The sequence below is a fragment of the Pteropus medius genome, unplaced genomic scaffold (genome assembly GCF_902729225.1).
Source record: "Pteropus medius unplaced genomic scaffold, Ma_sr-lr_union100, whole genome shotgun sequence".
Classification (NCBI taxonomy): domain Eukaryota; kingdom Metazoa; phylum Chordata; class Mammalia; order Chiroptera; family Pteropodidae; genus Pteropus; species Pteropus medius.
The window spans coordinates 4,887,442-4,912,608 of record NW_024342467.1 but is presented as its reverse complement, the minus strand read 5'-3'; the positions used below and the strand labels follow the sequence as shown (position 1 = coordinate 4,912,608).

The 25,167-nt window shown below is 33.0% G+C and overlaps 1 protein-coding gene across 7 annotated transcripts in view; it reads left to right on the top strand.

The window, feature by feature from the left end:
- The window catches only part of DGKB (diacylglycerol kinase beta), a 581,858-nt gene that overhangs the window by 164,832 nt on the left and 391,859 nt on the right, over positions 1-25,167 (top strand). For all 7 annotated transcript variants that reach the window (XM_039862429.1, XM_039862425.1, XM_039862430.1 and 4 more), the window contains 5 exons: positions 497-616; positions 9,101-9,218; positions 11,556-11,644; positions 11,724-11,840; positions 20,854-20,952. In XM_039862429.1, coding sequence (XP_039718363.1) covers positions 497-616; positions 9,101-9,218; positions 11,556-11,644; positions 11,724-11,840; positions 20,854-20,952 — 543 coding nt within the window. The remainder of the gene's footprint in view (positions 1-496; positions 617-9,100; positions 9,219-11,555; positions 11,645-11,723; positions 11,841-20,853; positions 20,953-25,167) is intronic.

The window sequence follows — 25,167 nt, the reverse complement described above, 5'->3', positions numbered from 1 at the left end:
CTTCTTGGCTCTATTAAGTTCTGATAGGCAATTAAAAGCAACATAATTCTCCCGCCTCTTACCACTTAGCAAAGAATTATTTCAGCTCTTTACCATGAAGTTAATTTGTTCAGACAGTATCTGGCATATATTTGAATTAAAAAAATAATCTAGAGAAAGCAATTAAAGATCATTTTTACTTTTAAATTGAAGATACTTTCTTGTTTTAGCTGTGTCATTCAGTGAAAACATATTATAAAGTTGAGCAATTATTTCTAAAAGTTGATCTTTGAAAGTGCATAGAACTTTCCAGTCAAGTTCTAGAAATATAGCAGAGCCACTATATCCTCAGCTATAGGATTAAATTAACACTGTACAAAATTACCTAGATATTAATCTCAACTCTCCACTTAGCTGCTAGTCACAGTTATAACCAATTTGATGCAATGCTTTATTGTTCATATGAAATTTTCTTTATTGATTTATTGCCAGTTTTCTCTCTACTCCTCTACTTCAGATCCTCCATGAAATGATGGAAGAAATTGACTATGATCACGATGGAACGGTTTCTCTGGAGGAATGGATCCAAGGAGGAATGACAACAATTCCACTTCTTGTTCTCCTAGGCTTGGAAAATGTAAGCATTTACACAGAGAGGGTGCCCTGGTGGTGAGTCAGTGGGGTCTCTTATTATACATTTTGATTATAAATTGATCTTGCCATTTTCAACCATTAAGCATGTAGTGAATGCCTGGACCTTTTAATAAGTATACCACAGTGCAATTTAACAATAATTCCTTATGTAGTAATACTTGTCACAGACATATTGACTCATTTTAGGTGTTAAATTTTTTAGGTATTAACTATTTAATACACAGTTTTTCTATTTTTCATCTATTTAAAGTATAATCTAGTTTAAAAAGTTATTGACCTTCTCCTTTTATCTGATGGAAGAAACTCCCCAATATTATTGCATTCTGTGGTTCTTCCTCCCATCCCTATGGAGATAGTCTATTTAATTGATAACTAATAAATACTTGGAGAAGCCAATTATATACTGAGATGTTTGAGAGGAAACATATGTGTTTGTGTATAAGTTTTTCTTACATATTAGCAGATCAGCCAGGTTTTCATTCTAAGTCTGTCTAAAGTTTTCTTCTCATATCAGTGCCTCCAGTGGCAATTAAATACTGGTTTGGAGGAATAAAATAGATCAACCCATGTTCAGATGTGATATGATAGTGATTTTGAAACCAAATCTTTCTGTCCCAGTCTTGATGTGAATTTTAGTAATAGTTAATTTAAAAATCCAATGAGTTGGTACACCATTTTTGTTTTTAGCATAAACATTTAAACAAGAATTAACTATAACATGCATATAGTAAAATGTATACTTAGATTCAAAGAGCATTACTAATGGAAAGCACCATGACACATATAATATTTAGATTTTTTAGATACAAGAAAATAGTGCCCACCACGTTGCTATTGACCCTAACACTTTTCATACTTATTACCAGCAATAACAATTTGGCAGACTTAAAAATTTACCGTAGTTACTCAAGATACCAAATTTTCGAAAGTCAGCTATCAAGAGATCATATAGTCTGTGTTTGTAAAACGTGTAAGACTACATACAGATATGTTGTACATATTTATATGTGGGTTTGGAAATATATAAATGGACTTTGGGACAGTAGCATTTGTCTCTTTTTCATCTGGATCTTTAAATTATTTTACATTCAGGTAAATTTTACCCTTCACGAGGTCTATGAGATTTTAGATGTGGTCAGAGGAAGGGAACAAAAAATTACTATTAGATGATATATGGAAATTACCTTTGAAATAAAAATTTATTAAAATAAATATTTAATGTAGATCTTATTATTAATAGATATATAAATCTACAGTTTGAAAATTTATGAGTAATCTTTTTTGTATCTAATTTTCTTATATATAACTTAGTATCTTTTTGTAATAATTTATTATATATCTCTGTATTATAAATATTTATTTAATTTGTTAATATAACTTCTGAAAAAAGCATGTGTAAATCAAACTATTGGAAGAAAACAAGAAAATTGACAAAATGTTAACATTTTGAGGTTTAGTGTGGACTCAATACTGAAAAATAGTTGTCAAATAACTAGTCAAGAAATTCTAATAATAATGGAAGGGAATTCTTTATTTCGAAAGCTATGTTTTGTTTATTCTAAACATTTATGGAAATTCTAGTAGGAAAGAATGAGAGAAGGTGCAGGAATGAGCTAACAAAGTATTTGGTCATTGGGGAATTGGATAAAGAAGTGCAGAAATGTAGACTAAGTCACCTATATTTTCAATATCACAGAAAGATTTTGAATTGATGTTTTTCTCTGGAAACAATTTTTTATAATTTGATATATATCTAACTGTACAGTTATATATCAAATTATATATATGTATATATATTATGAAAATAGCATGGAGAAAAATAAGCTATATAGATGGCTTTAACTCGAAATATTTTAAATAAAATATCAGTTTCTAGTGTAGCAGTGACTTTATTTCAACTGAATGATGATTCTTTGCCATTGATGCCCTTCAGGTTAGTGACACATAATTTACTTTATAATCACATTCTTAAATTTATTTTGTGTTTTTAGTTCAAAGATATTCCTTGAGCAATCAATTTAGGGGTTCCATGTAGTAACCGGAGTGGTATTCCCAAGCTATGTTCCCAGCTATGACCACTAGATGGCAGGGCTACATTGTTTTAAATTTATAGGTCAATTTAACAGAGATTGGCTTTTTCCCCTGTAAAGAACAATTCTGAGAGTAATATCCCTTTACCTTCACTTTTTAAAAAAAGAATAAAGCCTATAGTATTTTAAAATGGCTTTTAATACAATGCAAAAACCATGTAATTATTATCACAAAACAGAGCATGTTTGTTAGAAACACCTCTTTAATTCCAAAGCATAAGGGCTTTTCTTTATTTTTTACAAAGCAAGAATGGCATAACGAAAACTGAGTGATGAAGGCCTTTTTTTTTTAAGTAATCAAGACTTATTTTCTTTTCTGTAGACAGTTAATGTGTTATGCTATTACCTGTAGAGAATATGATTCATGGTGCCATTCCCGGTGGGCCACCCTCAGCTTCCCACTTTTTCTTATTAAATTGGAAATCTAGAAGCTTTAGGTTGAATTCAGCCATTTATTGTGTGGCCAGTCTTCTTATGTTGTCCTATAAACTCTTGTCTATTGTCAATTATGAGCTCGGGGAGTAGATGCTAATTGACAGTGCATGTTAAGTACCATAGTGTATTTGAAAGTGACTGTGGTGTACTAGCCAAATTACACAGATAAGAATATTGTCCTGGGAGAGAAATCCTCACTCCTTATGTAAAGCAGAGCAGCTGTGATTTTATCGTAGCTTATTTTTCTTAATCAACAGAATTTAAAAAGCTATTCTATTTTAAATATCTGTTTCAGTGCCAAAATCAGAAAAGTAGTTTATCACAACCTGATTGTATATTAAGTGATAGACAATAAGAGTCATTTTCTTTCTCTTACAAGAAGTTCTTCAAACTTTGTGGTACCCAATATGAAATGATGCAGTCTCTTACCCCTGAAGGAAAATTGAGAGTTTAAGTGGCATATGTGATTTTGATTATAATAAAAATTTTGTACCTGAGACTGACTAATTTTTGCTTTAGCAATTATCTCATTGAATAATTATTTCTAAAAATATCTCAATTTTGAATGAATTTTTTAAGAGCTAGCTGTATCTAAAAAATTTTGCTCCGGTGATCGGCAAAATTTGGCCATAAAGGAACAGGTAGTTAATAATTTAGGCTTTGTGGGTCATACTGTCTCTGTGGGTCATACTGTCTCTGTTGTAACTGTTCTACTCTAAAGTTAAAAGCAAAAGTTGGACATACAAAGAAAAGTTTGTCAGGATTATCTCTTTCTTTTTATAATCACAGATACTACATGAGTGAAAGAACAGGCTGTGTTCCAGTAAAACTTTGCTTAGAAAAACAGGTTAATGGCCAGAATTGACTCAAGGGCCATAGTTGCTGACTCCTGGTTTATTCTATGACTAATCTGTCATATTACAAACAGAAAGATTTTGTATGTATTTTTAGTGATTTAGAAGAAAGAAATCTAATACTTTTTTGTTTTAGCTTAAATCGACAACCCCAGCAAGGCATGAGAACTAATGAAGAGATAGCATAGCAACAGCGAACTTCATAAAATTGGTCTTTACACTCTGTGATTAACTAACTAGGTCATTTTGTGCCTACTAGGTATCCTCTCTGGACATACAAAGAGAAGTTAGTAAAGAATATCCCTTTCCTTTTATAATATTCTTTCAGTACAGATATTCTTTTTCCTAGAAGAACAAGATAATTAATAATGCTTCAGTTCCTAAAACCTGTAGTCTTAGGTCATTATTAGATTTTTCAAGGAAAATTTCTGAATTCTTATCATTATATAAACAGGAATATACATTTAAGTAGGAGCCTGCCTTGAAATAAGGATACCTTAACTTCTTAGTTTTGAATTGTTGTGCCCACAACTGGCCTGTATGATTTTTGAATGGATATAAATTTGATTTTACTATAAGTACACACAGAATCCTGGTCTTTAATCCTTAAAGGTAGTTTAAACTTTGCCATCGATTGAAATGTTTTAGGACACTTTTTTTTTTTTTTTTTTGGTCTGACTCAATAAGGTAAAAGTAATTGTTTGGTTTGCCTCCTGATTTCAGATTAACATGTTCCATGATAAAAATTCTGACTATAATGGAGAGTAGAAGATGTTGTATTCTTAACAGATTAAGTTGTATTTGGAAAACTAATGTTTTATACTCTACATTCTAAAAATTAATATGGTCAGGTTGTTGTTCTGCTGTTTATATGTTGCTCGATCTAGAAAGGAGTTCTAAAGCTGGATAAATGCAACAATTCTTGAGATTCCAGATTAGATCATTTAAGGAAAATGACAGTGTGATGTTAATGCACTGTTGCACTTGCATTTGAACCTCGAGAATGGCAGGATCTTATACCGACTTCAGAAAGTGTGATGAGATAAGCGGTTAATTCCAGAATTTTAAAACTCGTGTCTTCATTCTCTCTGCCCACACCTGATATAGCTCATCATTCTGTCTAAAAGAATAGTTTCTTTCAGATTGTTATACCTTTTTGGAGACCCTGAACAGAATAGTAAGGTAATTTAATGGTGCTTATTATTTAATGAGTTGGAATTAACTTGTAACGTTAGCTCTTCTGTGTTATAAGTGAAGTCAGTTTAAGTGGGGATATGGCTAGGCGTGGGGGTAGGGACATTTTGGCTGTGACATCAGTGAAATTTCTCCTTGAAGTCTTTTAAAAAAAAAATGATGTTATTTAGAGTAGCCCTAGTTCAGGTAAATACTATATGTGATCTTGACTGTGTTCAGGGAAAAACTAAAACCTTAGAAATTACTATTGATAATGAAATAGATTTCAAAAGTTCTAAAGGGCATTTTCCCCTTTGAAACCTTTTGAATTCTAGGGGATTAGAAAGAGAGAAAGAACCTGGGGCTCCTCTCTGAGAATGTAAGCATTTCCCTGTCATAAACACAGGACTAACTGCTCTATTGTAAAATATTATGTTCAATACATATCAGGAATAAATTTCTATTAAGAATAATGTCCAATGATGAAAAAATCATGAGAACACAATTTTTCTGAAATAAAGTATGGTAAACTTACAAACATCCCTCATATCTTTTGGCTGGAACTTTGACATGTTATACAAGTCAACCCATTGATGGTAATAATATTTGCTGTTTATATAACACCAGTCTTCTAAGGAGCTAAATTGACTTCACAGGTATTGTATAATGAAACCTCACACCACGGCCTGGGCAAGGAAAGTGGGTACTTTCATTTTATTAGACAAGAAAATAAGAAGAAAAGTAAAATGGCTTATCCACATTTTCAGAGTAGGCCAGGGCCCAAGCCTTCTAGATTTCCTCTTCATTTCTTTCTTATAAAAATTAATTCCTTTCTATGACAATAAATATTTATTTGCAATAGAAGTACTAATAGGAATATGCTCGACTAGCTGATACAATATTGCAAGGACAGAATCTCCTCCTCCTCCACTAAGTTTACAATCTAAATATGACAAACAAGACAAGACATGAAAATACGGAGTTGGAGTATAATTTGCACTGCTGAGAAGTAGTTGGCTCCTGGTTTCAATTTCTTTCTCTTGAAGTCACATACATATTTCATCTTTTGCATATTTTGGCAATATATCCAGCTAAGAGCTATAAAGCTATTTAATTTGTTTTTTGGTAAAGCATTTTATGTCTGGGTAATGGATTTGTACATCAGTTGCAGCCTGTAACATGGCTAAGTGTTCTGATTGACAGAACACCCACGTTCAGACTTGTTTATTTTTTGATAAGGAAAATGCCAGCTAACTTAGTCCATATGTGCTCTTCAACAGGATGAGGCTTATTCACATGTAATGGACAATCATTTAAAAATGAAATGACAAGGATTATAAGAACAGTAATACATATGAAAATTGTGGTATTCCTTTCTCCTTTTTATGTAAATGTTCTTTAAGCATTAAACTGTTAACTTTATCAACATGTTTTTAAAAAAATTAACAACTCCATTACTTAAACTTTTCTCATCAGGATGTTTTATTCTTATTTGAAGGAATAGAAATTTAAGAACATAGAAGTTAAATAAATACATAAAGCTTTCTATTTATATATTAAACATACTAGAAACCTTATGACTCAAACAAACCAGAGCTAGATCCAGATATTACTGCAAAGCCTATTTTGTAAGTTTTGGAAGAAAATTAAAACACTGAAGTCTTCTAAAGTCCTCTCCATGACACCTTCAGCATAACTGCTTTTGTCGAGAGCTTGTTAGTTGTCAGAAAAACGAATCTCTGAGCATTGTCAAGAACTGTGAAGAGGACTGAAATTTAGACCACTTACGAGTTAAAAAGTTAGCTTGTCACAGTTTCATTCTGGATGCTGGCAGAGGTCGTGAGATTCCTGGGTCAGAGACAAAGTACTTTTTAACTCTCAACAAAGCAGGCAGTAGGAGCTTCATGCCTGAGCCAGTTCTCTCCTGGCCCATGAAGCCTCATAAGGGTGGTAGATTACGGCCCAAGTATTTGCTGTACACACCTTCAGAGCTTGGAACCCTGTTTTAGGGAAACTAACTTTTTTTTTTTTTTTTAATAATGTGCAGTAAACAAACCTGCTTAACCTTTGCTGAATTGGGAGAGATTTTTATTTTACTGAACAGTAAGTAAATCTATCCTCCTTAGGCTCCTTAGTGATACATATCTCTGTTATCCAAGATTATTTTCAAACATGTTTGAAAGATAGCATAGGAAAAAAAAAAGATAGCTATGCTTATAAAATATGCAGAAATATAAGGGACCCATGGAGAATTATCTCCCAAGAAGCATTTTCACTAGTTGCATATTATGATAAATTTGACATTTCTGGTTCTAATATAAGAATTAGTCACTATGGATCTAATCTAGTACTACAAATACAATGGTTTATCTCTTGACTGAGAATAAGAAAAAATAGGGGATATTATTGATACATGATTTTTATCGAGAGAAACAAGATGATTGGACACGTTTATACTGTTCCACTACTACAGAATTAGTTTTAGTATCCTGGCACATAGTAAGTGTTCAAAAATTTATTAAGTGAATGTATTCTAAGAAATAAAACAACTCGACTAATGTGAAAAATTATGTCTTATAATGGTTTCTATAGAATACCAATAAATGATATCTAAAATTAATTGAATTTGATACAATTTAGTAAATGGTATACAAGAACTATATGTTAATGAGAAAATGGTGGTAACAAAACTAATGATGTATAGTGACTTTATTCAATACATTTAAACATCTTGTAAGGAGTTCAAGGCATTCAATAGCATCATATTATTTCACTTTAATCTTGAACAGTGCAAATGTGATTAAATGCCTATTAGTGAAGCAGCTGTTATGATATTTTACAGTTTTACTTGGAAGAATAAATAATAATTACAGTTGCTCGGCTAAAATGTGAATTAATTTAAATTCAAGATTTATTTTTGCAAATAAATATAAATGTTATAAATAAATATAGTAATACAGTTTTAATATTTTGACCACCTTTCTATGAAATTAAAATTATTCATATTTTACAAAAAAGGAGAAAACAAAATGATGATATAATTTAGATATTTAAAAAAGCTTATTGGGGTGGCTCCATAGTGAATTGGTTAGCACGTCTGCTTTACGTGCAGAAGGTTCTGGATTCGTGCCCTAGGTGGACCATACTCCGGGGGTGCCAGGCCCTGGGTGCACCCTGCGAACATGTGGGAGGAGATGCCCCACTTTCAGAGATCCAGTTCTTAAGGAGAAACAGCAACATTCATAGGTCAAGAGTGGAAGTGGGGTCGGGGTGAGGGGAATTAAAGAGAAGAAAAAAAAATAAAACTAAAAAAGCTTATCTTTTAAAATTTACCATTGAGACATACAAAAATATATTTAAATAAACTGTAACAGAGAATTCTCAATTAAAGCCTTAGAATACCACCCATAACTGACCTTTAAGTATTATTGCTTCTCATCCTATCCTTCTGCCTTTTTATAAGACATAACGACCATCATTAAATTTGCATTGACTACTAAGCAAGTGTTAACATATTTTTTCCAAGTTTTTATTTGTAAGGCCCTTCTATTCATTTTTCCCCCCTTTATTCATTTGTTGGTTTCTGGAATTGTGCTAAGGATAAAGTATTCAAACTTGAGGTGGACACATCCCTCTGTTTGGCAGGTCATTATGATGGTTTGGGACATGCTGCTGTACTATTGACATTAGACGAGAATTTGTGGGTTGCTATAGCATCCCAAGATTCATTAGCAGGGTCTCATTCCGCTAGAGCACATGTGTTTTTCTAGACTCTGTAGTGATCTTGGAGAAAGTTAGAGATGAAATAACAGATTGTCTTCAAATGCTTCAGTCCAGCTCTGAATTTTATTGGCACCTACACATTCCACTGTTTATTTCATTAAGTGAAATCTGTTTCTCTTACGTCCCATGCAGAACGTGAAAGATGACGGACAGCATGTGTGGCGACTCAAGCACTTTAACAAACCTGCCTATTGCAATCTTTGCCTGAACATGCTGATTGGTGTGGGGAAGCAGGGTCTCTGCTGTTCCTGTGAGTATGTTTTTACTGCCTGGATGTCATCACCTCTAGTGAGAAAAGGTCGATTTTTATGGAATGGTCCTATTTGTAGATGGAGAACTAAGGAATAATTCTGTGCCTTCCAGGAACTATGATTTATGCTTCCCTGTGGTATGATTCTGGATGTTTAGGTCACTTTAGCTTTACTTTTCTACAGTTTTGGGAAACCCTCCCTTGTACAAAAGCTAAAGACATTTTCTAATTTATTAGCCATTTTTTGTTGTTGTTGTTTAATTGTAGTTTAATTTATTCCTTAGTCTCATTTCTATGGAGATTGTTATAAAAATTTTTACTATTTTCTCATATCTTGCTCATTTTTATCCTTATTTTTCCCCAAGTTAGCTACTTTATTCACAATGACTTTTCATAATGAGTCAGTTCCTTCAGGTCTTAAAAAAAAAAAAAAGTTAAATCAATTGATTATCAGTTTGCATTTCAACTAAGAAATCACAAGAAATACAAACTAATCTTACACCTTAGGCATTTTATTTTAATCCTATCATGAAGAAAATCTTCACATATGGCTAATGGGTATTTTAGAACCCAAAGCATAGCTAGTTCATAAGTTGTGGCCATTTTCATTCCAGTATATGTATCTTTGCAATTTTTATTGTAGTCTATTAAGTGAACATTGCTCATTAGAATTTTCTAATAGTTTACATTACAATTAATTTGTAAGTTGCCTGAATATTTTTAAGTCAACATCATTTATTCCTGAAAAACTTTTATATCTCCTGATGCCCCTCTTAAAACAGAGGATATATTGTATACTCCTCACCAAAGTGTGAAGTTGTCCAGCAGTTTGACTATCTACACCCTTTTCTGCTATGAAACTGTCAAGTTTTTTAAACACATTACATGTTTGTGTATTTATATTAAGTCTAATTTCTCACTTGGCTTCCATACAGTATGTCATTTTTAGGTATTATTTTCAGCTATCAGCTTCTTAGGTAATATAGGAATTAACTTTCTCTCACATGTATTATTTGACATTAAAAAAACATGTCTCTGCCACATTTCAGTGATTTCTGAAGTGTTTAAGGATTTTAATAAGGTGACATGAAATTGCCAGGTGTTAACTTCAAAGGGCAGTTTCTAGTGGCTACATTTAAAAGGCTAGTTATGCTAGAACGTTCTCCATATACTAAGGAAATACTTTATTTTTAAAGTTCTATTTTTAAGAAAAATAATTTTTTATTAAAGATTCTATTGATGGGAGCATAAGAAACAAAATGATAATCCTCAGGTAAGGTGAGAGAGAGAATTTTGCTCACAAATTTTAACTGGTTAATGTGGCAAATATAATACTCTTAATTTTATTGCCAACATGGAAGAGAAGAAAAGTATGTTTTCTCCTTCAGTGTTACCAAAGGAACTCACAGATATGACTATTTTGGAAAAATTTTACTATATAAATATTATGTTGATTTAGTTTTTTTTCATTCTAATTTTATGAAGTGGTTAGTTTTTATTTGTTTTATTAAAAAGGGTACATGATCTTTTTTGATTTAATTTTTATTCTATGTATTTATGCATCTAGAACCGTAATTTGAAACAAGTGTTTTATTCAAAGAACATCTGCATATGACCCTAAGTTATATTCAGAATCAAGCCATGAAATAATTTGAAGATACCAATAAAACACACACATACCTATATATGTTTGCATGTGTATAGATGCATATTTGCATATAAATATAAAATTTTGCATATGTGTGTATATTATATGTTGCCTAACAAAAGTTGTTCCTTTTGGACAAATAGTTCCATGATGGCAAATGAGGGATGAATTGTTACTAAGCCTAGCACATATGATGACATCTATTCTCTGGAAATAGATTAATCAGCCATTTAAGGTTTATATAAACCAATAGACAAATAGCGTAAACTCATGGGCTTTTATTCCCATGCCCTCCAGCTGCTCTCATGCCTATACTTTGTAAAATATAGATCTCTTTCTTCTAGCAAATGACACCAAGCCATTTGGCAGTCATCAATTTGTCTTTAATATTTTTGTCATCTGGAAATTATTGTGAAAAATTTGAGGGAGGTCTGATTTAATTAAGCATTTCCTGCTATGCCATGATAGAGGAGTCTTGGTTTTTCACATGCATAATATTTCCTGTACTAATTGGCCTTTTGCATTCTATGGTAAAAACAGTCGACTTGGATTTTTCCCTGATGTGGCTGATTGGATTGATTAGGGAGCAGTGGATATGAAATGAGGTTCTGTTAATGTCATTCTTTCCCTATAAAATTGCAATCAAGTTCAGGATTAGTTCCGAATTTGTGTACATGTTTCCTTTACAGTCTGCAAGTACACAGTCCATGAGCGCTGTGTAGCGAGGGCGCCTCCTTCTTGCATCAAGACCTATGTGAAATCCAAGAAGAACACTGATGTAAGTGTATGACAGTGCCGGCTTTCCGAGGGTGTTTATGGATTCCTCTTCTTACCGCAATGCTCTTATTTTCTTCTAGGTCATGCACCATTACTGGGTTGAAGGCAACTGCCCAACCAAGTGTGATAAGTGCCACAAAACTGTTAAATGTTACCAGGGCCTGACAGGACTGCATTGTGTTTGGTGTCAGATCACAGTGAGTAACACTGGAAAATAAATCTCTAGTATCCACTCACATCAAAGACTGTGTATCTTATCCTCTTCAAGAGTCTGACCCTGAAAGATCATTTTGAATTTCAGACTAAGTCAAGATAAAACCATGAAGTTTCTTATTTTATCTGGCTCCTAAAAAGATAAAGATCAGAGTCAGATTTGTCCTCATAGAATTAAGAATTTTAGAGCTAGTGACAATTTTGGAGATGATATCATCCTACCGTTTTCAAATTGTGCTCCCTGGAGCCCTAGGAGTTTACCAGGAAGGTAATCAAAAGCCACAGCTAGGGATGGCCAATGAGCATTGGATACTGACTAGATAGCATTTAGATCTCCCTCCACTCCACAACCCTATTTTGGTAGAGTTTTTCGTTTTACATATTGTGAATTCATTTTAATCACAGGATAGAAGAATAAACAATGTGGTCCAAAGATTATATAATGAAGCTCCTAAGACCAAAGCTCAATTTTCCTTGACCACATGGCTACATAGAGATTCAAGTGGGTTCACATTTTAGTTCTTGATGCTTCTAAGAACTCACTTTACCCTCTTCACAATATGATGTTGCCTTGTTCCTTCAGTTAAATCATAAATTGAAGGGTAAGAGATACAACAGTAAACTCATTTATGGTATTGATAATGGAAAAAGAAGAGGTAAATCCATCTTTGCTGGGACACTTAAGGACTCCACTTGGTTTGCATGATTGTTTAAGCCTGTTTTTGAGTTGATTAGTTGGTACTTCTAGTATGTCATGTTTAATTTCTGGAGATTGATTAGGATGTTCAATTTCAAGAATAGCCGTTTTTGACAATAGAGTACAAAAACATTTATGAGACTGGGGTTTTGTGTATTTTCTCTAATTGTTTTTTTTTCCAGCTAGTATTTGAGTCCTCTTGTGATAGTTCTTATTTTTGTGGAAATAAAATAGTAGGGAGCACTGTTTCAGTTAAGCAAATAAGTTTCTCTGTAGTGTACCTCAACTCGCCTTCACCATTTAATTATTTTTCTTAAATACACACGTACATAGAAGATAATGGGAAAACAAACTGTGACTTGCATTTCAAAAAAAAATTAAGTCCTTTTTTTAAACGAACATATTTTCTTCAATCATGTTCAGCTATTACTTAGTTAAATTATATTTACATTTGAAATTTTCTCAATTATGAAAGTTTGATTTTTTGGAGTGTTTATTTTTATAATGTCTAACAATGATTTAAACAATGCATATAAATTACTAAAACATATTGAGTTTTCAGTTTTAAGAAAACCACAACTATTTTTAAAAAATCTATGCACATTTAAAAAGTTGCTTTTTTTTTTTTTTGCTAAGCATCTATAAAATATGTAATTTTTGTTTCAGATCTTGTAGGAGCTTGTTCCTCTTGTTTTCTGCATGCAGTGCATCATTCATTAGTTATATTTTTATCATAAACTGAAATTAAAGGATATCAGAATTGATTTCTTCTTTGAATTTTAAGTTATTTGCCCATTCTTCTTAAGTTTCAAAAGCAATGTCTTAAGTTTATTTTTTCTTTACTTTTTCTATTTCTTAAAATAATCAATGTATTTAAAATGCATACTCAGCTTGAACACTCTAAAAATATACATTGCTACCTCTCCTAATATAAAAGTTTTTTGAGCTTATAGAATTTTCTTTATTTGACTCTTCTCCTCCTTTCTCCATTTAATATTTATGAAGTATATCTTCTGGCTTCTGCATTCTATGGGAATCACTCTTCTCAAAGTTGCCATTGCTAGTCTCTTACTGGTTCTCAAGACAGCTTGAAATTCTTTTCTTGTTTTATATGTCATCTTGTTTTTCTCATTTTATTTCTTTAACTGTTCCCCTAATCTGTGACTCCAAAATCTCTATTTCTAGCTCATCTGCTCACTACTTATACTTATATATTTGGTCTTGATCCTGGCCCTGGCCTTGCAAGAAATTAGGCCTTTCCTTTTATAAGAAAGAGTTATCGCCTCAGAATAAACTGTATTTTTTTAAATATAAGGATTTTATGTCTGAATCAATTCAGACAACATGACCTAACATCTTATTCTTAACTAAAGATCAATGTGTACATGAAGATGATTTTATGTGTTCACTGTGACAGAGCACAGTATAATCTATAATTGTTTTTAAATCCCTGAGCTCTACTCAGGAAACAGGGCCATTGAGGAAACACTGGGGTTTAAGGTGGAGTTAGAAAAAAAAAAAAATAGTTGCTGTCTTCATAAGCTGTCTTAAGTCCTGAGACTTCTGGCCTACCTCAACTTTATTTGATGAAACCCTGACTTCCAAGGGTCCCCTGGGTATTTGTTAATGAAACAAGACTTGCACAATAAAAAAAAAAAAAAAAAAAAAAGTTTTCACATATTCAGGAAAATATATAGCCTTCTTAAAAGTAACTTTAACTTTTATGAATTTTTTGGATTTTTTTAAAGCAATTATGAAGACATTCATTAATTTATTGATTTTGTGCTTAAGTTAGAATAATTTACTTCTAAACATTTATATATTTAGTACAATCTACAGCTTCTTATTTAACCATTGTTTGAAAATTTTAGTATAAAGTTGACTTACTCTTGACTGATGCTTACTTACTGCTACTGATTGTCTTTAAACAAACTGAATCTACTTTCTATGTTCTTATACTTCCCAGAAAGTGCTATTGATGCAAAGATCTAGCAGAAGCTGTGAAGGTGATGGGATATGACTCCGTCAATGTGGAGCTTTAGGAGGGCCTATATGAATGAAGGCCAGGAGGTATAGATTATGGAGAGAAATAAAAAGAATGAACCTTGACTTCATTTCTGAGTTTTCCAAATGCCATTACTTCCTTTTATATGTTGCTTTTGAAAATGGCTTGAGTCTTATAAGACAGACTGACCATATTCTTAAGATGATCTCTGTCCAACAACTAAGATAGTAGTTGTGCAGTCTTGGGACAGGTATGTAAAGGTTTAGGACATTTTCCTAATTTACACAATAGTTAAAATACCTATCAGTGTAGGATTCTTATAATAATTAAATTAGTAGAAAAATGTTTGTGCAGATGTATGTAGGGCAGGACCTCATACATAACAAGTGCTCAGTAATTGACAATTATTATCATAGGGAAAACTAGGTAAGATATCATGCTGGGGCACAAAACCCAGTTCCTGGTTCTCAGATGGCACGCCATGAATATCATTCATGTCATTTCTCTGTCACCTCTGGAAGGATCTGTAGTTGCCCAGTAAAAGAAACCCGTGGACTTGAATCTCTCTATATTCTAGACTAAACTGAATATTTATATTCACAAGTGGCAACTATTCTAACTCTTTTCTATGAGACATGATATCATCATGCTTGTAGTCATTGGAAATAGAGTTAGAAGTCAATTTACTTTATTCTTGTCTTTCACCTTTATCTCATATAGTCAACGTATCACTGAGCCTTGAAATTTCCTTCTTAAAATATCTCTCTCAGATTTGAATTTTTGTCTCCATCGTTCACAGCCCAAGTGCAAACTCTTAGCACCTCTTAACTAGATTAGATCAGAGTGTCTTGGCTTATCTCCCTAACAGAAGGTACTTTTCCTATAATGCAGGCTGTGAACCACCTCCAGAATCATCTTCTGAAAATACTAGTTTGTTATCATATGTCACCTTCAGCAATCTATAATAGCTCTGTAATAATAAATGCAGCCCTAATCTCCTTTCACCCAACCTGGTTTTCAGTTACTCAAATACCATACCCAATCCTAAAGGACATATATAATATCCTCTCTATGCATAGCCCCTGCTGTAGCTGTGCATATTTTTTGACAGTCCCTTGGGAAGGCCATGCTTCCCCTCTACCTGTTTTCTTGCTCACTCTGCTCTCTTAAATGCAGCCCCCTTAAATTCTGACTACACCTGAAGAACCAATAAGTTCCCTATCTCCCTTGAAATTTTCTTTGACACTGTTTTCTTTTTCTGAATACTTTCTATATTTTTAATCCACACCAAAAGGAAAGGCTGAAGTGCTTTCCAGTGGTTGTATATCTGCATGCTTACATTGTTCACACTGCTAGACTACAGTCTGAGTCAGCTCTTGTCCAGTATGCACATTTTTCCTAATCACTCAAGTTCTTGATGGAGTTCTGAGTTTTGAGGAGGTCCTCAATAACTTCACTTTAATGACTGATATACTACTCTTCTTACTGTTAACACTGAATTTTAAATGAATGATTTAAATTCTATTTTTTAAAAAACATGTAATATTCAAGTCTGTATCAGATACACAAGTTAGTTTAGATAAACCCATTTTAACACACCTTTTCTTAGTCAATACCAGTGGCTTCTTGATATTATATTATTTTGCCATCATGTAGCCATAAATATAGGCTCTTAGAACTGAGTTCTGTCTTCTTTAGCAAATCTAAACAGTCAAAAAAATAAAAACAAAAAAATCCTAAGTAAGAACATTGAAACCTACCTTCTAACCTTTAGGCAACTACTTTCTTGTGCTTAATAATTCAATCATCCAGGCTAACTGTTCTCATTGGCTCTCTATTTCTTCTTTTGCTTACATCTCATGATCTTTAAGATCACACTGTTTATAACTGCTCATTTATGCTACGAGTGGATTTTCTTGACATTCTATTTAAAACATGTTGTAATTGCTCCTGGCTGTAGTAAAATGTCGCTGGTCAGGCAGGATTCACCAGAATAGGAGGGTGATACATTTTATTTGAGCTTAACTAAAAGAAGCCTATATTGCAGCTATGGATTATTTACCTTTAGTATCATGGAGGGCTACTACTTTTATTAAAATATTGAGGTCTTAACAGTAATGTTTAAAAGTTTTCAATATCTTTCCAATAGAAGGGTTTATTATGCCTTAGCAAATACTGGCATCAAGGCAGTATCCTGAAATTGCAAAGGATTAGAAGAGACAAAAGAATGTATAAATAAACCAACAAATGTTCTTCTAAATCACTTAGTTTTTTTTTAGAATGACATTTCTCTTTATTTCCCTCCAAATTCTCACAAAAATTTCTTTTCTATTCTTTTCTTGACTTCTTAGAGTCTACTGCTTTCTTATCAATATGATACTACCACGTTTTTCTGTACTCCATCTCATAAATGTGCACACACACACACACACACATACACACACACTTACACACATTTTCTTTATCCTCCCTAACTTGAAACAACTTACTTCAATAAACATAGAACTGGCTCTAAATTAGGTGCTTTTCAAAATTGCCGTACACTCTGAAAATTATTTCCAAGTGTTTAATTCACTTCCAGAAAAAGCCGGTTTATACTATTTTGGATTTCCTAGATATGGGACTGATTCTCTTAACATAAATGGGAATTTCTGTGCATACAATAAAATAATGACCTGAGGATTTCTAAGCCTTACTCTTTGCAAAGAGAACCATGGACAAAAATAAAAACATTTTTAAAAAGATAGCAATTCCTTTTCTCTGGGACTCCATTGATCATTTTATTGAAGAGGCAGGATTCATCAGTGCTCTGGTTTATTTCTATTCTTGATGAGGTTCTTTACACTTTTGCTGACTTGGGACCTGGGTTATCTTTACATCAATTGTCAGTCTTCGGCATCTTATTGACACTGAGAAGAGCTTAGTTGTATCTTTTTCTTTTATGCTTGCTGTAAAATGTCATGGTGACAAGTTAAAGTGACTTTTTAAAAAAATTATTGAAAAATAACATACTTGCAGAAAAGTACAAATATCATAAGGGTAGAGTTGAAAGAATTTTGCACAAATGAGCATCCTATGTTAACTAGCACCCGATCAAGAAGCATAACGTTACCAGTGACCTAAGATTTTTGGGGGGGGGAAGGGGCTTTTAAATTCTATTACATAATTGCCATTTTGTCGATTGTTTGCTCTTTTTTTTTTAATAGACTTTTTTTTCCAGAGTACTTTTAAGTCCACAGCAAAAATAATTTTTACTTTTCATGTTGATAAATATTTTGGGGACTATATGTATTTTCTCTTGGCTTTCACATTTTATATTTTGTGTTCAACTATATGTCTGAGCAATATGATGAATAAACTAGACTGCTATACAAATTTAATTCACAGCCTGTAGAATGATCGATAGTTATAACATGGTATCTTCAGCTTTGACATTTCTGCTTGCGGACAATGCCAAGATGTGAATGGCCACCAGATACATTTACCAGCTGCCAGTTTCAGTCTTAATAAAAATATAAAGTTTCCTTGTACATTATTAGTCAATATAGACTTCTTGGGTAGGAAAATTTTCTTGCACATGTGTCCCTGTGTCACTGATGGTTATCGACCTTCTTATACAGAATTTGCTACACACTTATCTTCCTGCAGGTCTCTGCCTCTCAGCTCCCTAGGCAGAACTAACAGATATGGGCCACATAACAGTCAAACTGGAATGTCCCAGGCTAGTTTAACCTAGCTGTGCAGAGATTGCTATTTCATGGAACCAATTGCTGGTACCTGTATTCTGAAACCCTTATACCGCCGTATAGACACACTGTTCAACTTGTCAGCTGTGTGATTCTACCTGAGTCCTCGGTTCTTTCTTTTGGGCTGTGAAACTATTTTAAATGCCAAAAAAGCTGTTATAAAGTTTATTTTATTTTCGCTATCTCGTCTTAACCTCTGCTAACCCTCAAATAACTATATAGAGAGGCCAGTCATTCTTAACCATATCATTTACAAATTGTTAGAAATACATGGAACGGAAACATGGAGGAGGCTGAGGCCCTCAGACTACAGATCTGTGGTCAGTACTGGCTAGAGGTTCAGAGTGGCCTGCCCTTTTGTCCTTTGGAGTCATATGTGAGGCTTTACAAACTTCAGTCAAGATGAAAAATTCAGTGTACTTTCTCATTCTGTACACATAGGATTTTAATCTTGTACCTTGCTATTTGTAGGGGCTTCTTAGAGCCTGCATTCTCAGTTTTAAAGTGGTTTCTTAGGATCGGAAAGCAAAGCTTTTTCTCTGTAATGCTCGGCACAGAAGAGCCTTACGACACATAATCTGTCTTTGGTTCTGGTTCAATTTTATAGTTATTGGTATATTTGTTTCCTAGGACTGCCATGACAAAATAATACAGAATGAAGGACTTAGATAGAAATGTATTCTCTCATAGTTCTGGAGGCTAGAACTCTGATATCAAGATGTCAGGTGGACCATACTCCCCCTTGAAGGCTGTAGGGAAGAATCCTTCCTTGCCTCTTTTCCTACTTTCTGGTGGTTGATCACAATCCTTGATATTCCTTGACTTGCAGCTGCATCACCAAATCTCTGCTTCAATGTCACATGATCCTCCCTCCATGTCTATCGCTTTATGTCCAAATTTCTCTCTTTTTATGAGGACACCGGTCATTGGATTAGGGATCAAACCAATTATGAATAATGACATCTGAACTTTGAATACATCTACAAATATCTTAATTTGCATTCATAGGTACTAGCAGTTAGGACTTCAACATATCTTTTGGGGGACCCAATTCAACCCATAACACTTGGTAATCCATTTTCTCTAAATCCAAAATCCCAAGGCCATAATGTATTCTAAGAAGATTAAGTCTGAAAAATAATTGTATATTTAAAATAATTTATTCTGAAGAAACCATGCATTTGCATGTGCCCAATCAGAGTGTCCATTTGTTTAGTTCTGTTTTTCATGTGGCCGCAACTGCTTCTTTATCTTCATCATGTGTTGCCTGCTGACAGAGATCTGCAGTGGCTGATTTGATTAAACCACTTCTTTAGAAGGAGTTTACATGCCACTGAGAAGCAGAGCTGTTAATTGTGGACGAACGTACAAAGGTACTTTCATTTCATCTAATGTGGCCTAATGCGTATTAGTTATAATATAAGCGCCTTAACTACAAAGCAGGAGTTAGCTTGACAGATACTTTAGCTTGAAGGACAACAGAAATACCCCCTTCAACAGAGTTCTATCACCAACAATAAATTAACACTCATTGGACTCCTATGCTTGGTTACTAATTAACTATTACAAAGGTAAATTTCTTGTGAAAATTAATGTACCAATGACTTCATTGGGGTGGCGTTTGGTTCAAAATTGAAAAATGATGCAGCTTTTTTTGTTTGTTTTGAATGAGACATGTTATTTTATTAACATATATAGTTTTTCTAAAGTACGATATTTCAATTGAATTGATAAGATGTGGAGAGGGAGAAATTCCTAGATGCCTTTAAACAACTGTTACTTTCACAAATCTGTATGATTCCAATAAAAAATTACTACCTAAATTTTTTTAAAAATCATTATTTAATTCACTGTGTTATGACATCTTAATTTAAACTTGTGACCAAGGTTGATAAAAATATCAGTTTAGGTTCATATATGTTGAAAAGTAAATAACACATTATATGATTATACACTAACTTAATATATAGCTGGTAAATACAATATAAAGATACATTTTTATAATGATAATCATCTTATATTTATATCCTGTTCCTACTGAGATGAATCTCTGGTTGCATTTACATATTGAATTACAAAGTTAAAACTAATGATGGGATCAATTATGCCCCATACTGAGCTGTGCACTTTGGAGTGACTTTGAGAAAACAGGAGGGTCAAAAAAAAAAAAAAAAAAAAAAAAACGGCATCCACAGTGCACAGTGGTTTCAAGATTATGCTAACAGATAAGCAAATGAAGGACTGCAATGGAAAAATATTGTGTGTTTGTCAAATAAAACAGGCTTTTTTGGTGTAAAACCTAAAGTACTTTATTAACATTTCTGAGAATTAGAAACTATATTGGCTGGGTCATGGAAGTTGCTAAATGGTTTACTTAAGGCAGATATATAAGAGAAGATGTTATGTGAATCTCTTCATGATCTTGTTTGTTCTTGTAATTCTTTTAATGTACTTTTAATATATTTGCTGTCTCTCAGTTGAAATATAATCTGCCCCATATTTGCTGTTGTCATGCAAATTTTGATAGTGTCCTCTTTCTCCTTTCCTAGCTGCATAATAAATGTGCTTCTCATCTAAAGCCTGAATGTGACTGTGGACCTTTGAAGGATCATATTTTACCACCCACAACAATCTGTCCCGTGGTACTGGTGAGTTTTTCCTTCTCATCATGCTGCTATAACATAGAGTTTCTATGACTAACTGGTACACTATACCACTAAATGCTTCCAGAGCTAATTGTCCATTGATCGAGGCAGAACTGTATAGATATAAAATAGCCCATTACTTTGGAGAAGACACCTTTGCCCACTATATTTCCTTTTTCTTTCATGGCACAATAAAAGTTTTAGTAAGGTATGCTCTAACTGAAGCTGACTCAGGTTTTATCACTTAGTCATGATGTACTTACCAGAAATTGTATAGGCAGAACACTTCTACATTTTACATGTTTTATAGATCTAGCTTCCCAGAATAATGAAGTTATTCCTACGGGCAATTTTGCTGGGGATGCATATTATATATCTGCAATGTTGAAGTCTCCCATCTAGGTCAGAGGCTACCTAAAATGAAGACACACACCTTGGAGAAAGCTATGCACTGTCATTAGGGGTATTTTATCTTTTTTTAGTGAACAATAAATTGAACTACCTGAAAAGTAATTACTTAATTGATTAAATATACAAGTGAAAAATGCATAAGTAAGGTAACTCTGAAAAGAACAAACCTTGATAGAAAGAGAAGCAGTTATTCAAAGATCGTGTTCATATTACATTTTAAAAATCCAAATTATTTCTAAAGTGAAACAGTTATTTTACAAAACAAACTATTTTATATCTATAATGCAGTTCTCAGTTTTTAAAAACAACATGAAAATTAAGTGGCTGGAACTTCAGTTTGATATAATAAAAATACAACAACTAAGAAATGTTAGACAAATACTTTTCTAAAGGTCAACTTAGAAATTAATCAAATTACTCAATTTGCACCCACTTATGATTCATTTTGTAATTATCTGTAAAATACTGGTTGTACTTTAAATGTCTTTATTTAAAAATTACTAAAAACTCTTCATTTTCTAAAACTACAAATGTAGAGCAAAAGAAAATACCTCTACATTGCTGAGGATAGCAATAACTAATCCAACTTCTTTTTTCATGTAAAATTTATTAGACATCCTGTGGTATATAAGATTAATTAAAATTAATGAGAGCCATGTAAAAATGCTTTACATTTTAGATGAATTTTGGTGTTAGTTTTATACTTTTATAGTATTTTCTTAAAGAGAAACAACTTGTAAATTTTTTATGTATTTTCAGTTTTTAAAAAAAGTATAGTAAATTTACTGATTTAGATGCATCCTAGATCTCAAAGTTTAACTCTGCGAAGAAATCTGTTATGTCATACTGTCATCCAGCTGCCTTTGTAACTTCTTCTCAACTCTGAGAGCCAGGGGACTACTGCTTTGGCCAACTTATGCAACTGTTGGTCACATAAAGTCAGCCTTAAGATGGATTCTTTTTGTTATTCTTTCCTTTCTTTGAAAGAATCAAAAATAAAGAAGATGTGTGGCGTGAATATTCTTGTCTTCTAATAGTCTTGCAAACCCTTTCATTGCTTCTTTAGACACTTTTGATTCTGAAGATTTATTTTCAATCATTAAACATTTCTGCAGTTTTAATCACAATATGTTTTTCATTATTTGCTAATTTATCATTTCCTTAATACGATCTACTCTGAAGTATTAGGGACTATTGACCACCTTATCCTTCATGAATTTCTACCTTTCATTGATTCGCATTATACCACCTCTCTCCTGGTCCTTCTGTTTCTTTGGATGCTTCCTTTTATTATCCTTCTTGGCTTTCATGACTTCAACCTGGCCATGTTGGTGGATCCCCTTGCTCTACCCTCACATGTCACAGCTTTCTTCTCTAACTTCTTCCAAGTAGGATCTTGTTTATTTAGTGGATTTCATTATCCTGTTAGTTTATATTCAGTTCATTCTCCTCTTACAGATCTCAAAGCTATAAATCTGTAATCTGGAGGCCCCATGTTTTATTTGCCCCATGTATTATTATTTAATGTAATAATGATAACTCTTATTTACTAAGTATATATTCTACACCAGCTACTTTGTTAAACAATTATTCATTCATTCGACAAGTATTTATTGAGTGTCTAGTATATGCCAAGTAGTGTTATAGATGTGGGACGGCAGTAAAAAGCTAAATCAAAACTTTGCCTTTATAGAGCTTTCATTGTATTGGGGTGAAATAGACAAAAAACAATGTAATAAATTATTTAGTACTTGGTTGTGTTAAAATGCTGATTGTATTTTAACTGTAAACAAATGAAATTAAAGCAGAAGAGGAAGAGAAGAAATGCTGGGGCTACATTATGAAAGAAACAGTCAAGAAAGAGTTAACCAAGGAGATAGTTGAGTGAAGAGTTGAAGAATGTGAGGGAGTCACCCATGTGGCTATCTGAGGTCATAATTTCACAGACAGAGAAGTCACCAAGAAAAGACTATGAGGTAGGAGAAATCTGACATATCTGAAGGGTATCAAGGAGATTAGTGCCTGGGCTTGAGTGAGCTAGGGGAAGAATAATAAAAGAGAAAATGAAGTATGTCATAAGATTTTCATATCATGTAGGGCAATTTAACCATTATAAGATCATGAGCTTTTACTCTGAATGGAAGCCATTATAGGATTTTGACTTACATTTAAAAAGAATAATATACTTTTGTATTGAGGGGGCAACAATGGAAAAAAAATTATGACACTTGTACTTTCTCAGAGAAATGAGAAGCTGGGTCATTGCTGAGAGCAAGAATGGTATAAAGCGTATGAAAATTTTGAAGATTGGAAAAAGGTACACAACAGTTGTCTAGGGAAGTGGTAGCTTAATGGATCAAAGAAATCTCATAGGCAAGGAGTAATGAGCAGTTGCTTGTTACTAATTATAAATTTAGAACAAGATCGGTAAGCATGGATGAGTATATTTCTCTGGTCACGTTCAGTCATTATTTCTCCAATTACATTTTAGTTCTAGGAGTAGAATAAGAATACCAAAGCCTTAATGAGATTGTTTTGCCAAATAGGACAAAAAGAGAGAATAGCCAGGGAGTTGAGAGTATATGCAAGAGAATGATTATAATTGCCTATAGAATTTAAGCCTGAAGATGAGAGAAGTAAGGACATGAAGAATGAGGTATAGTAAACAAATGTTAGGAACAACGCATTGTGGATTACAGTTGAATCACAGATTGTTGGAATCAAGGTTATTGTTGTCGGGTTATGGGAGTGAGTGAAGTAGCAATTGAGGTTATGAAGGGGTTGCAGTTATTGGTAATTATATGTATGAATTCATTTTATCTTCACAGTGACATCATAAGATTAATATTATAACTATCTCCTTTTATATGTGAGGAAACAAAAATAAAGAAGTCAAGTAAATTTCCAATGTCACATGGCTATGAAGTAGCAATTCAGAATTGGAACCCAAGTAGTATCATCCTAGAGCTTGTGCTCTGAGCTAATCATTCTCTTTCTCCAAATCTCCAAAGAGAACTTCTCCCTCTTGTCTTATCTCCGTGACTAGAACGTTAATATTGCAGCTTCCCCAAGCCAGAAACCTAAGAATCAGTGATGCTACCTGATCTTGCATATTGACATAATCATTAGGCAGCCCATTCTAATGTTCTTAATTTTTTTTCTCTTTAGCCCAACTGTAGCTGCCTCATATGTCACCCTCACAAATTATTCCCAAGGATTATCCTAGTAGCATACTTACTAAATTGTCTTCTTTGCATGCATCCTCCATTCTGCTTCCTGGATCTATTTTAAAAAATGCAATAAAATGTTTTCCTGCTTAAACGTTTTGAAATATTTTCAGTAAGTCCTCATTTGAATTCCAAACCCTCTAGCATGGTAAACAAGGTTTTAACTAAATAAACCTGCTCGGTCTCTCATACATCACCTTACACACTAGATATCAAGAATAATTTGAACCACTTGTAATTCTCTAAGTATACCTGCCCTCTAAAGCCTTTGGGATTTTGTATATGTTAATAAATCAGCCTAAATTACTTTGCTTTAAAATTCCCCTGACTTGCTAAGTAGAAATTAAAGGTTACTTTCTTATCATAGAATACATACATTGACTATTAAACCCATTAACTGTTTAAATACTAATAATTTAAACAAATATAGTTGTTCTGTCCACAAAATTGTTCAATCTGCTCTGACTGATGGGCTCTGAGATATTTCAATTTGTGAACTCTCATTAACATTCCAGAAATGATTCATGCCATATCACCACTATAAATTTTTAATCTTCTGTTTAAAGAAAATTGTTAATAC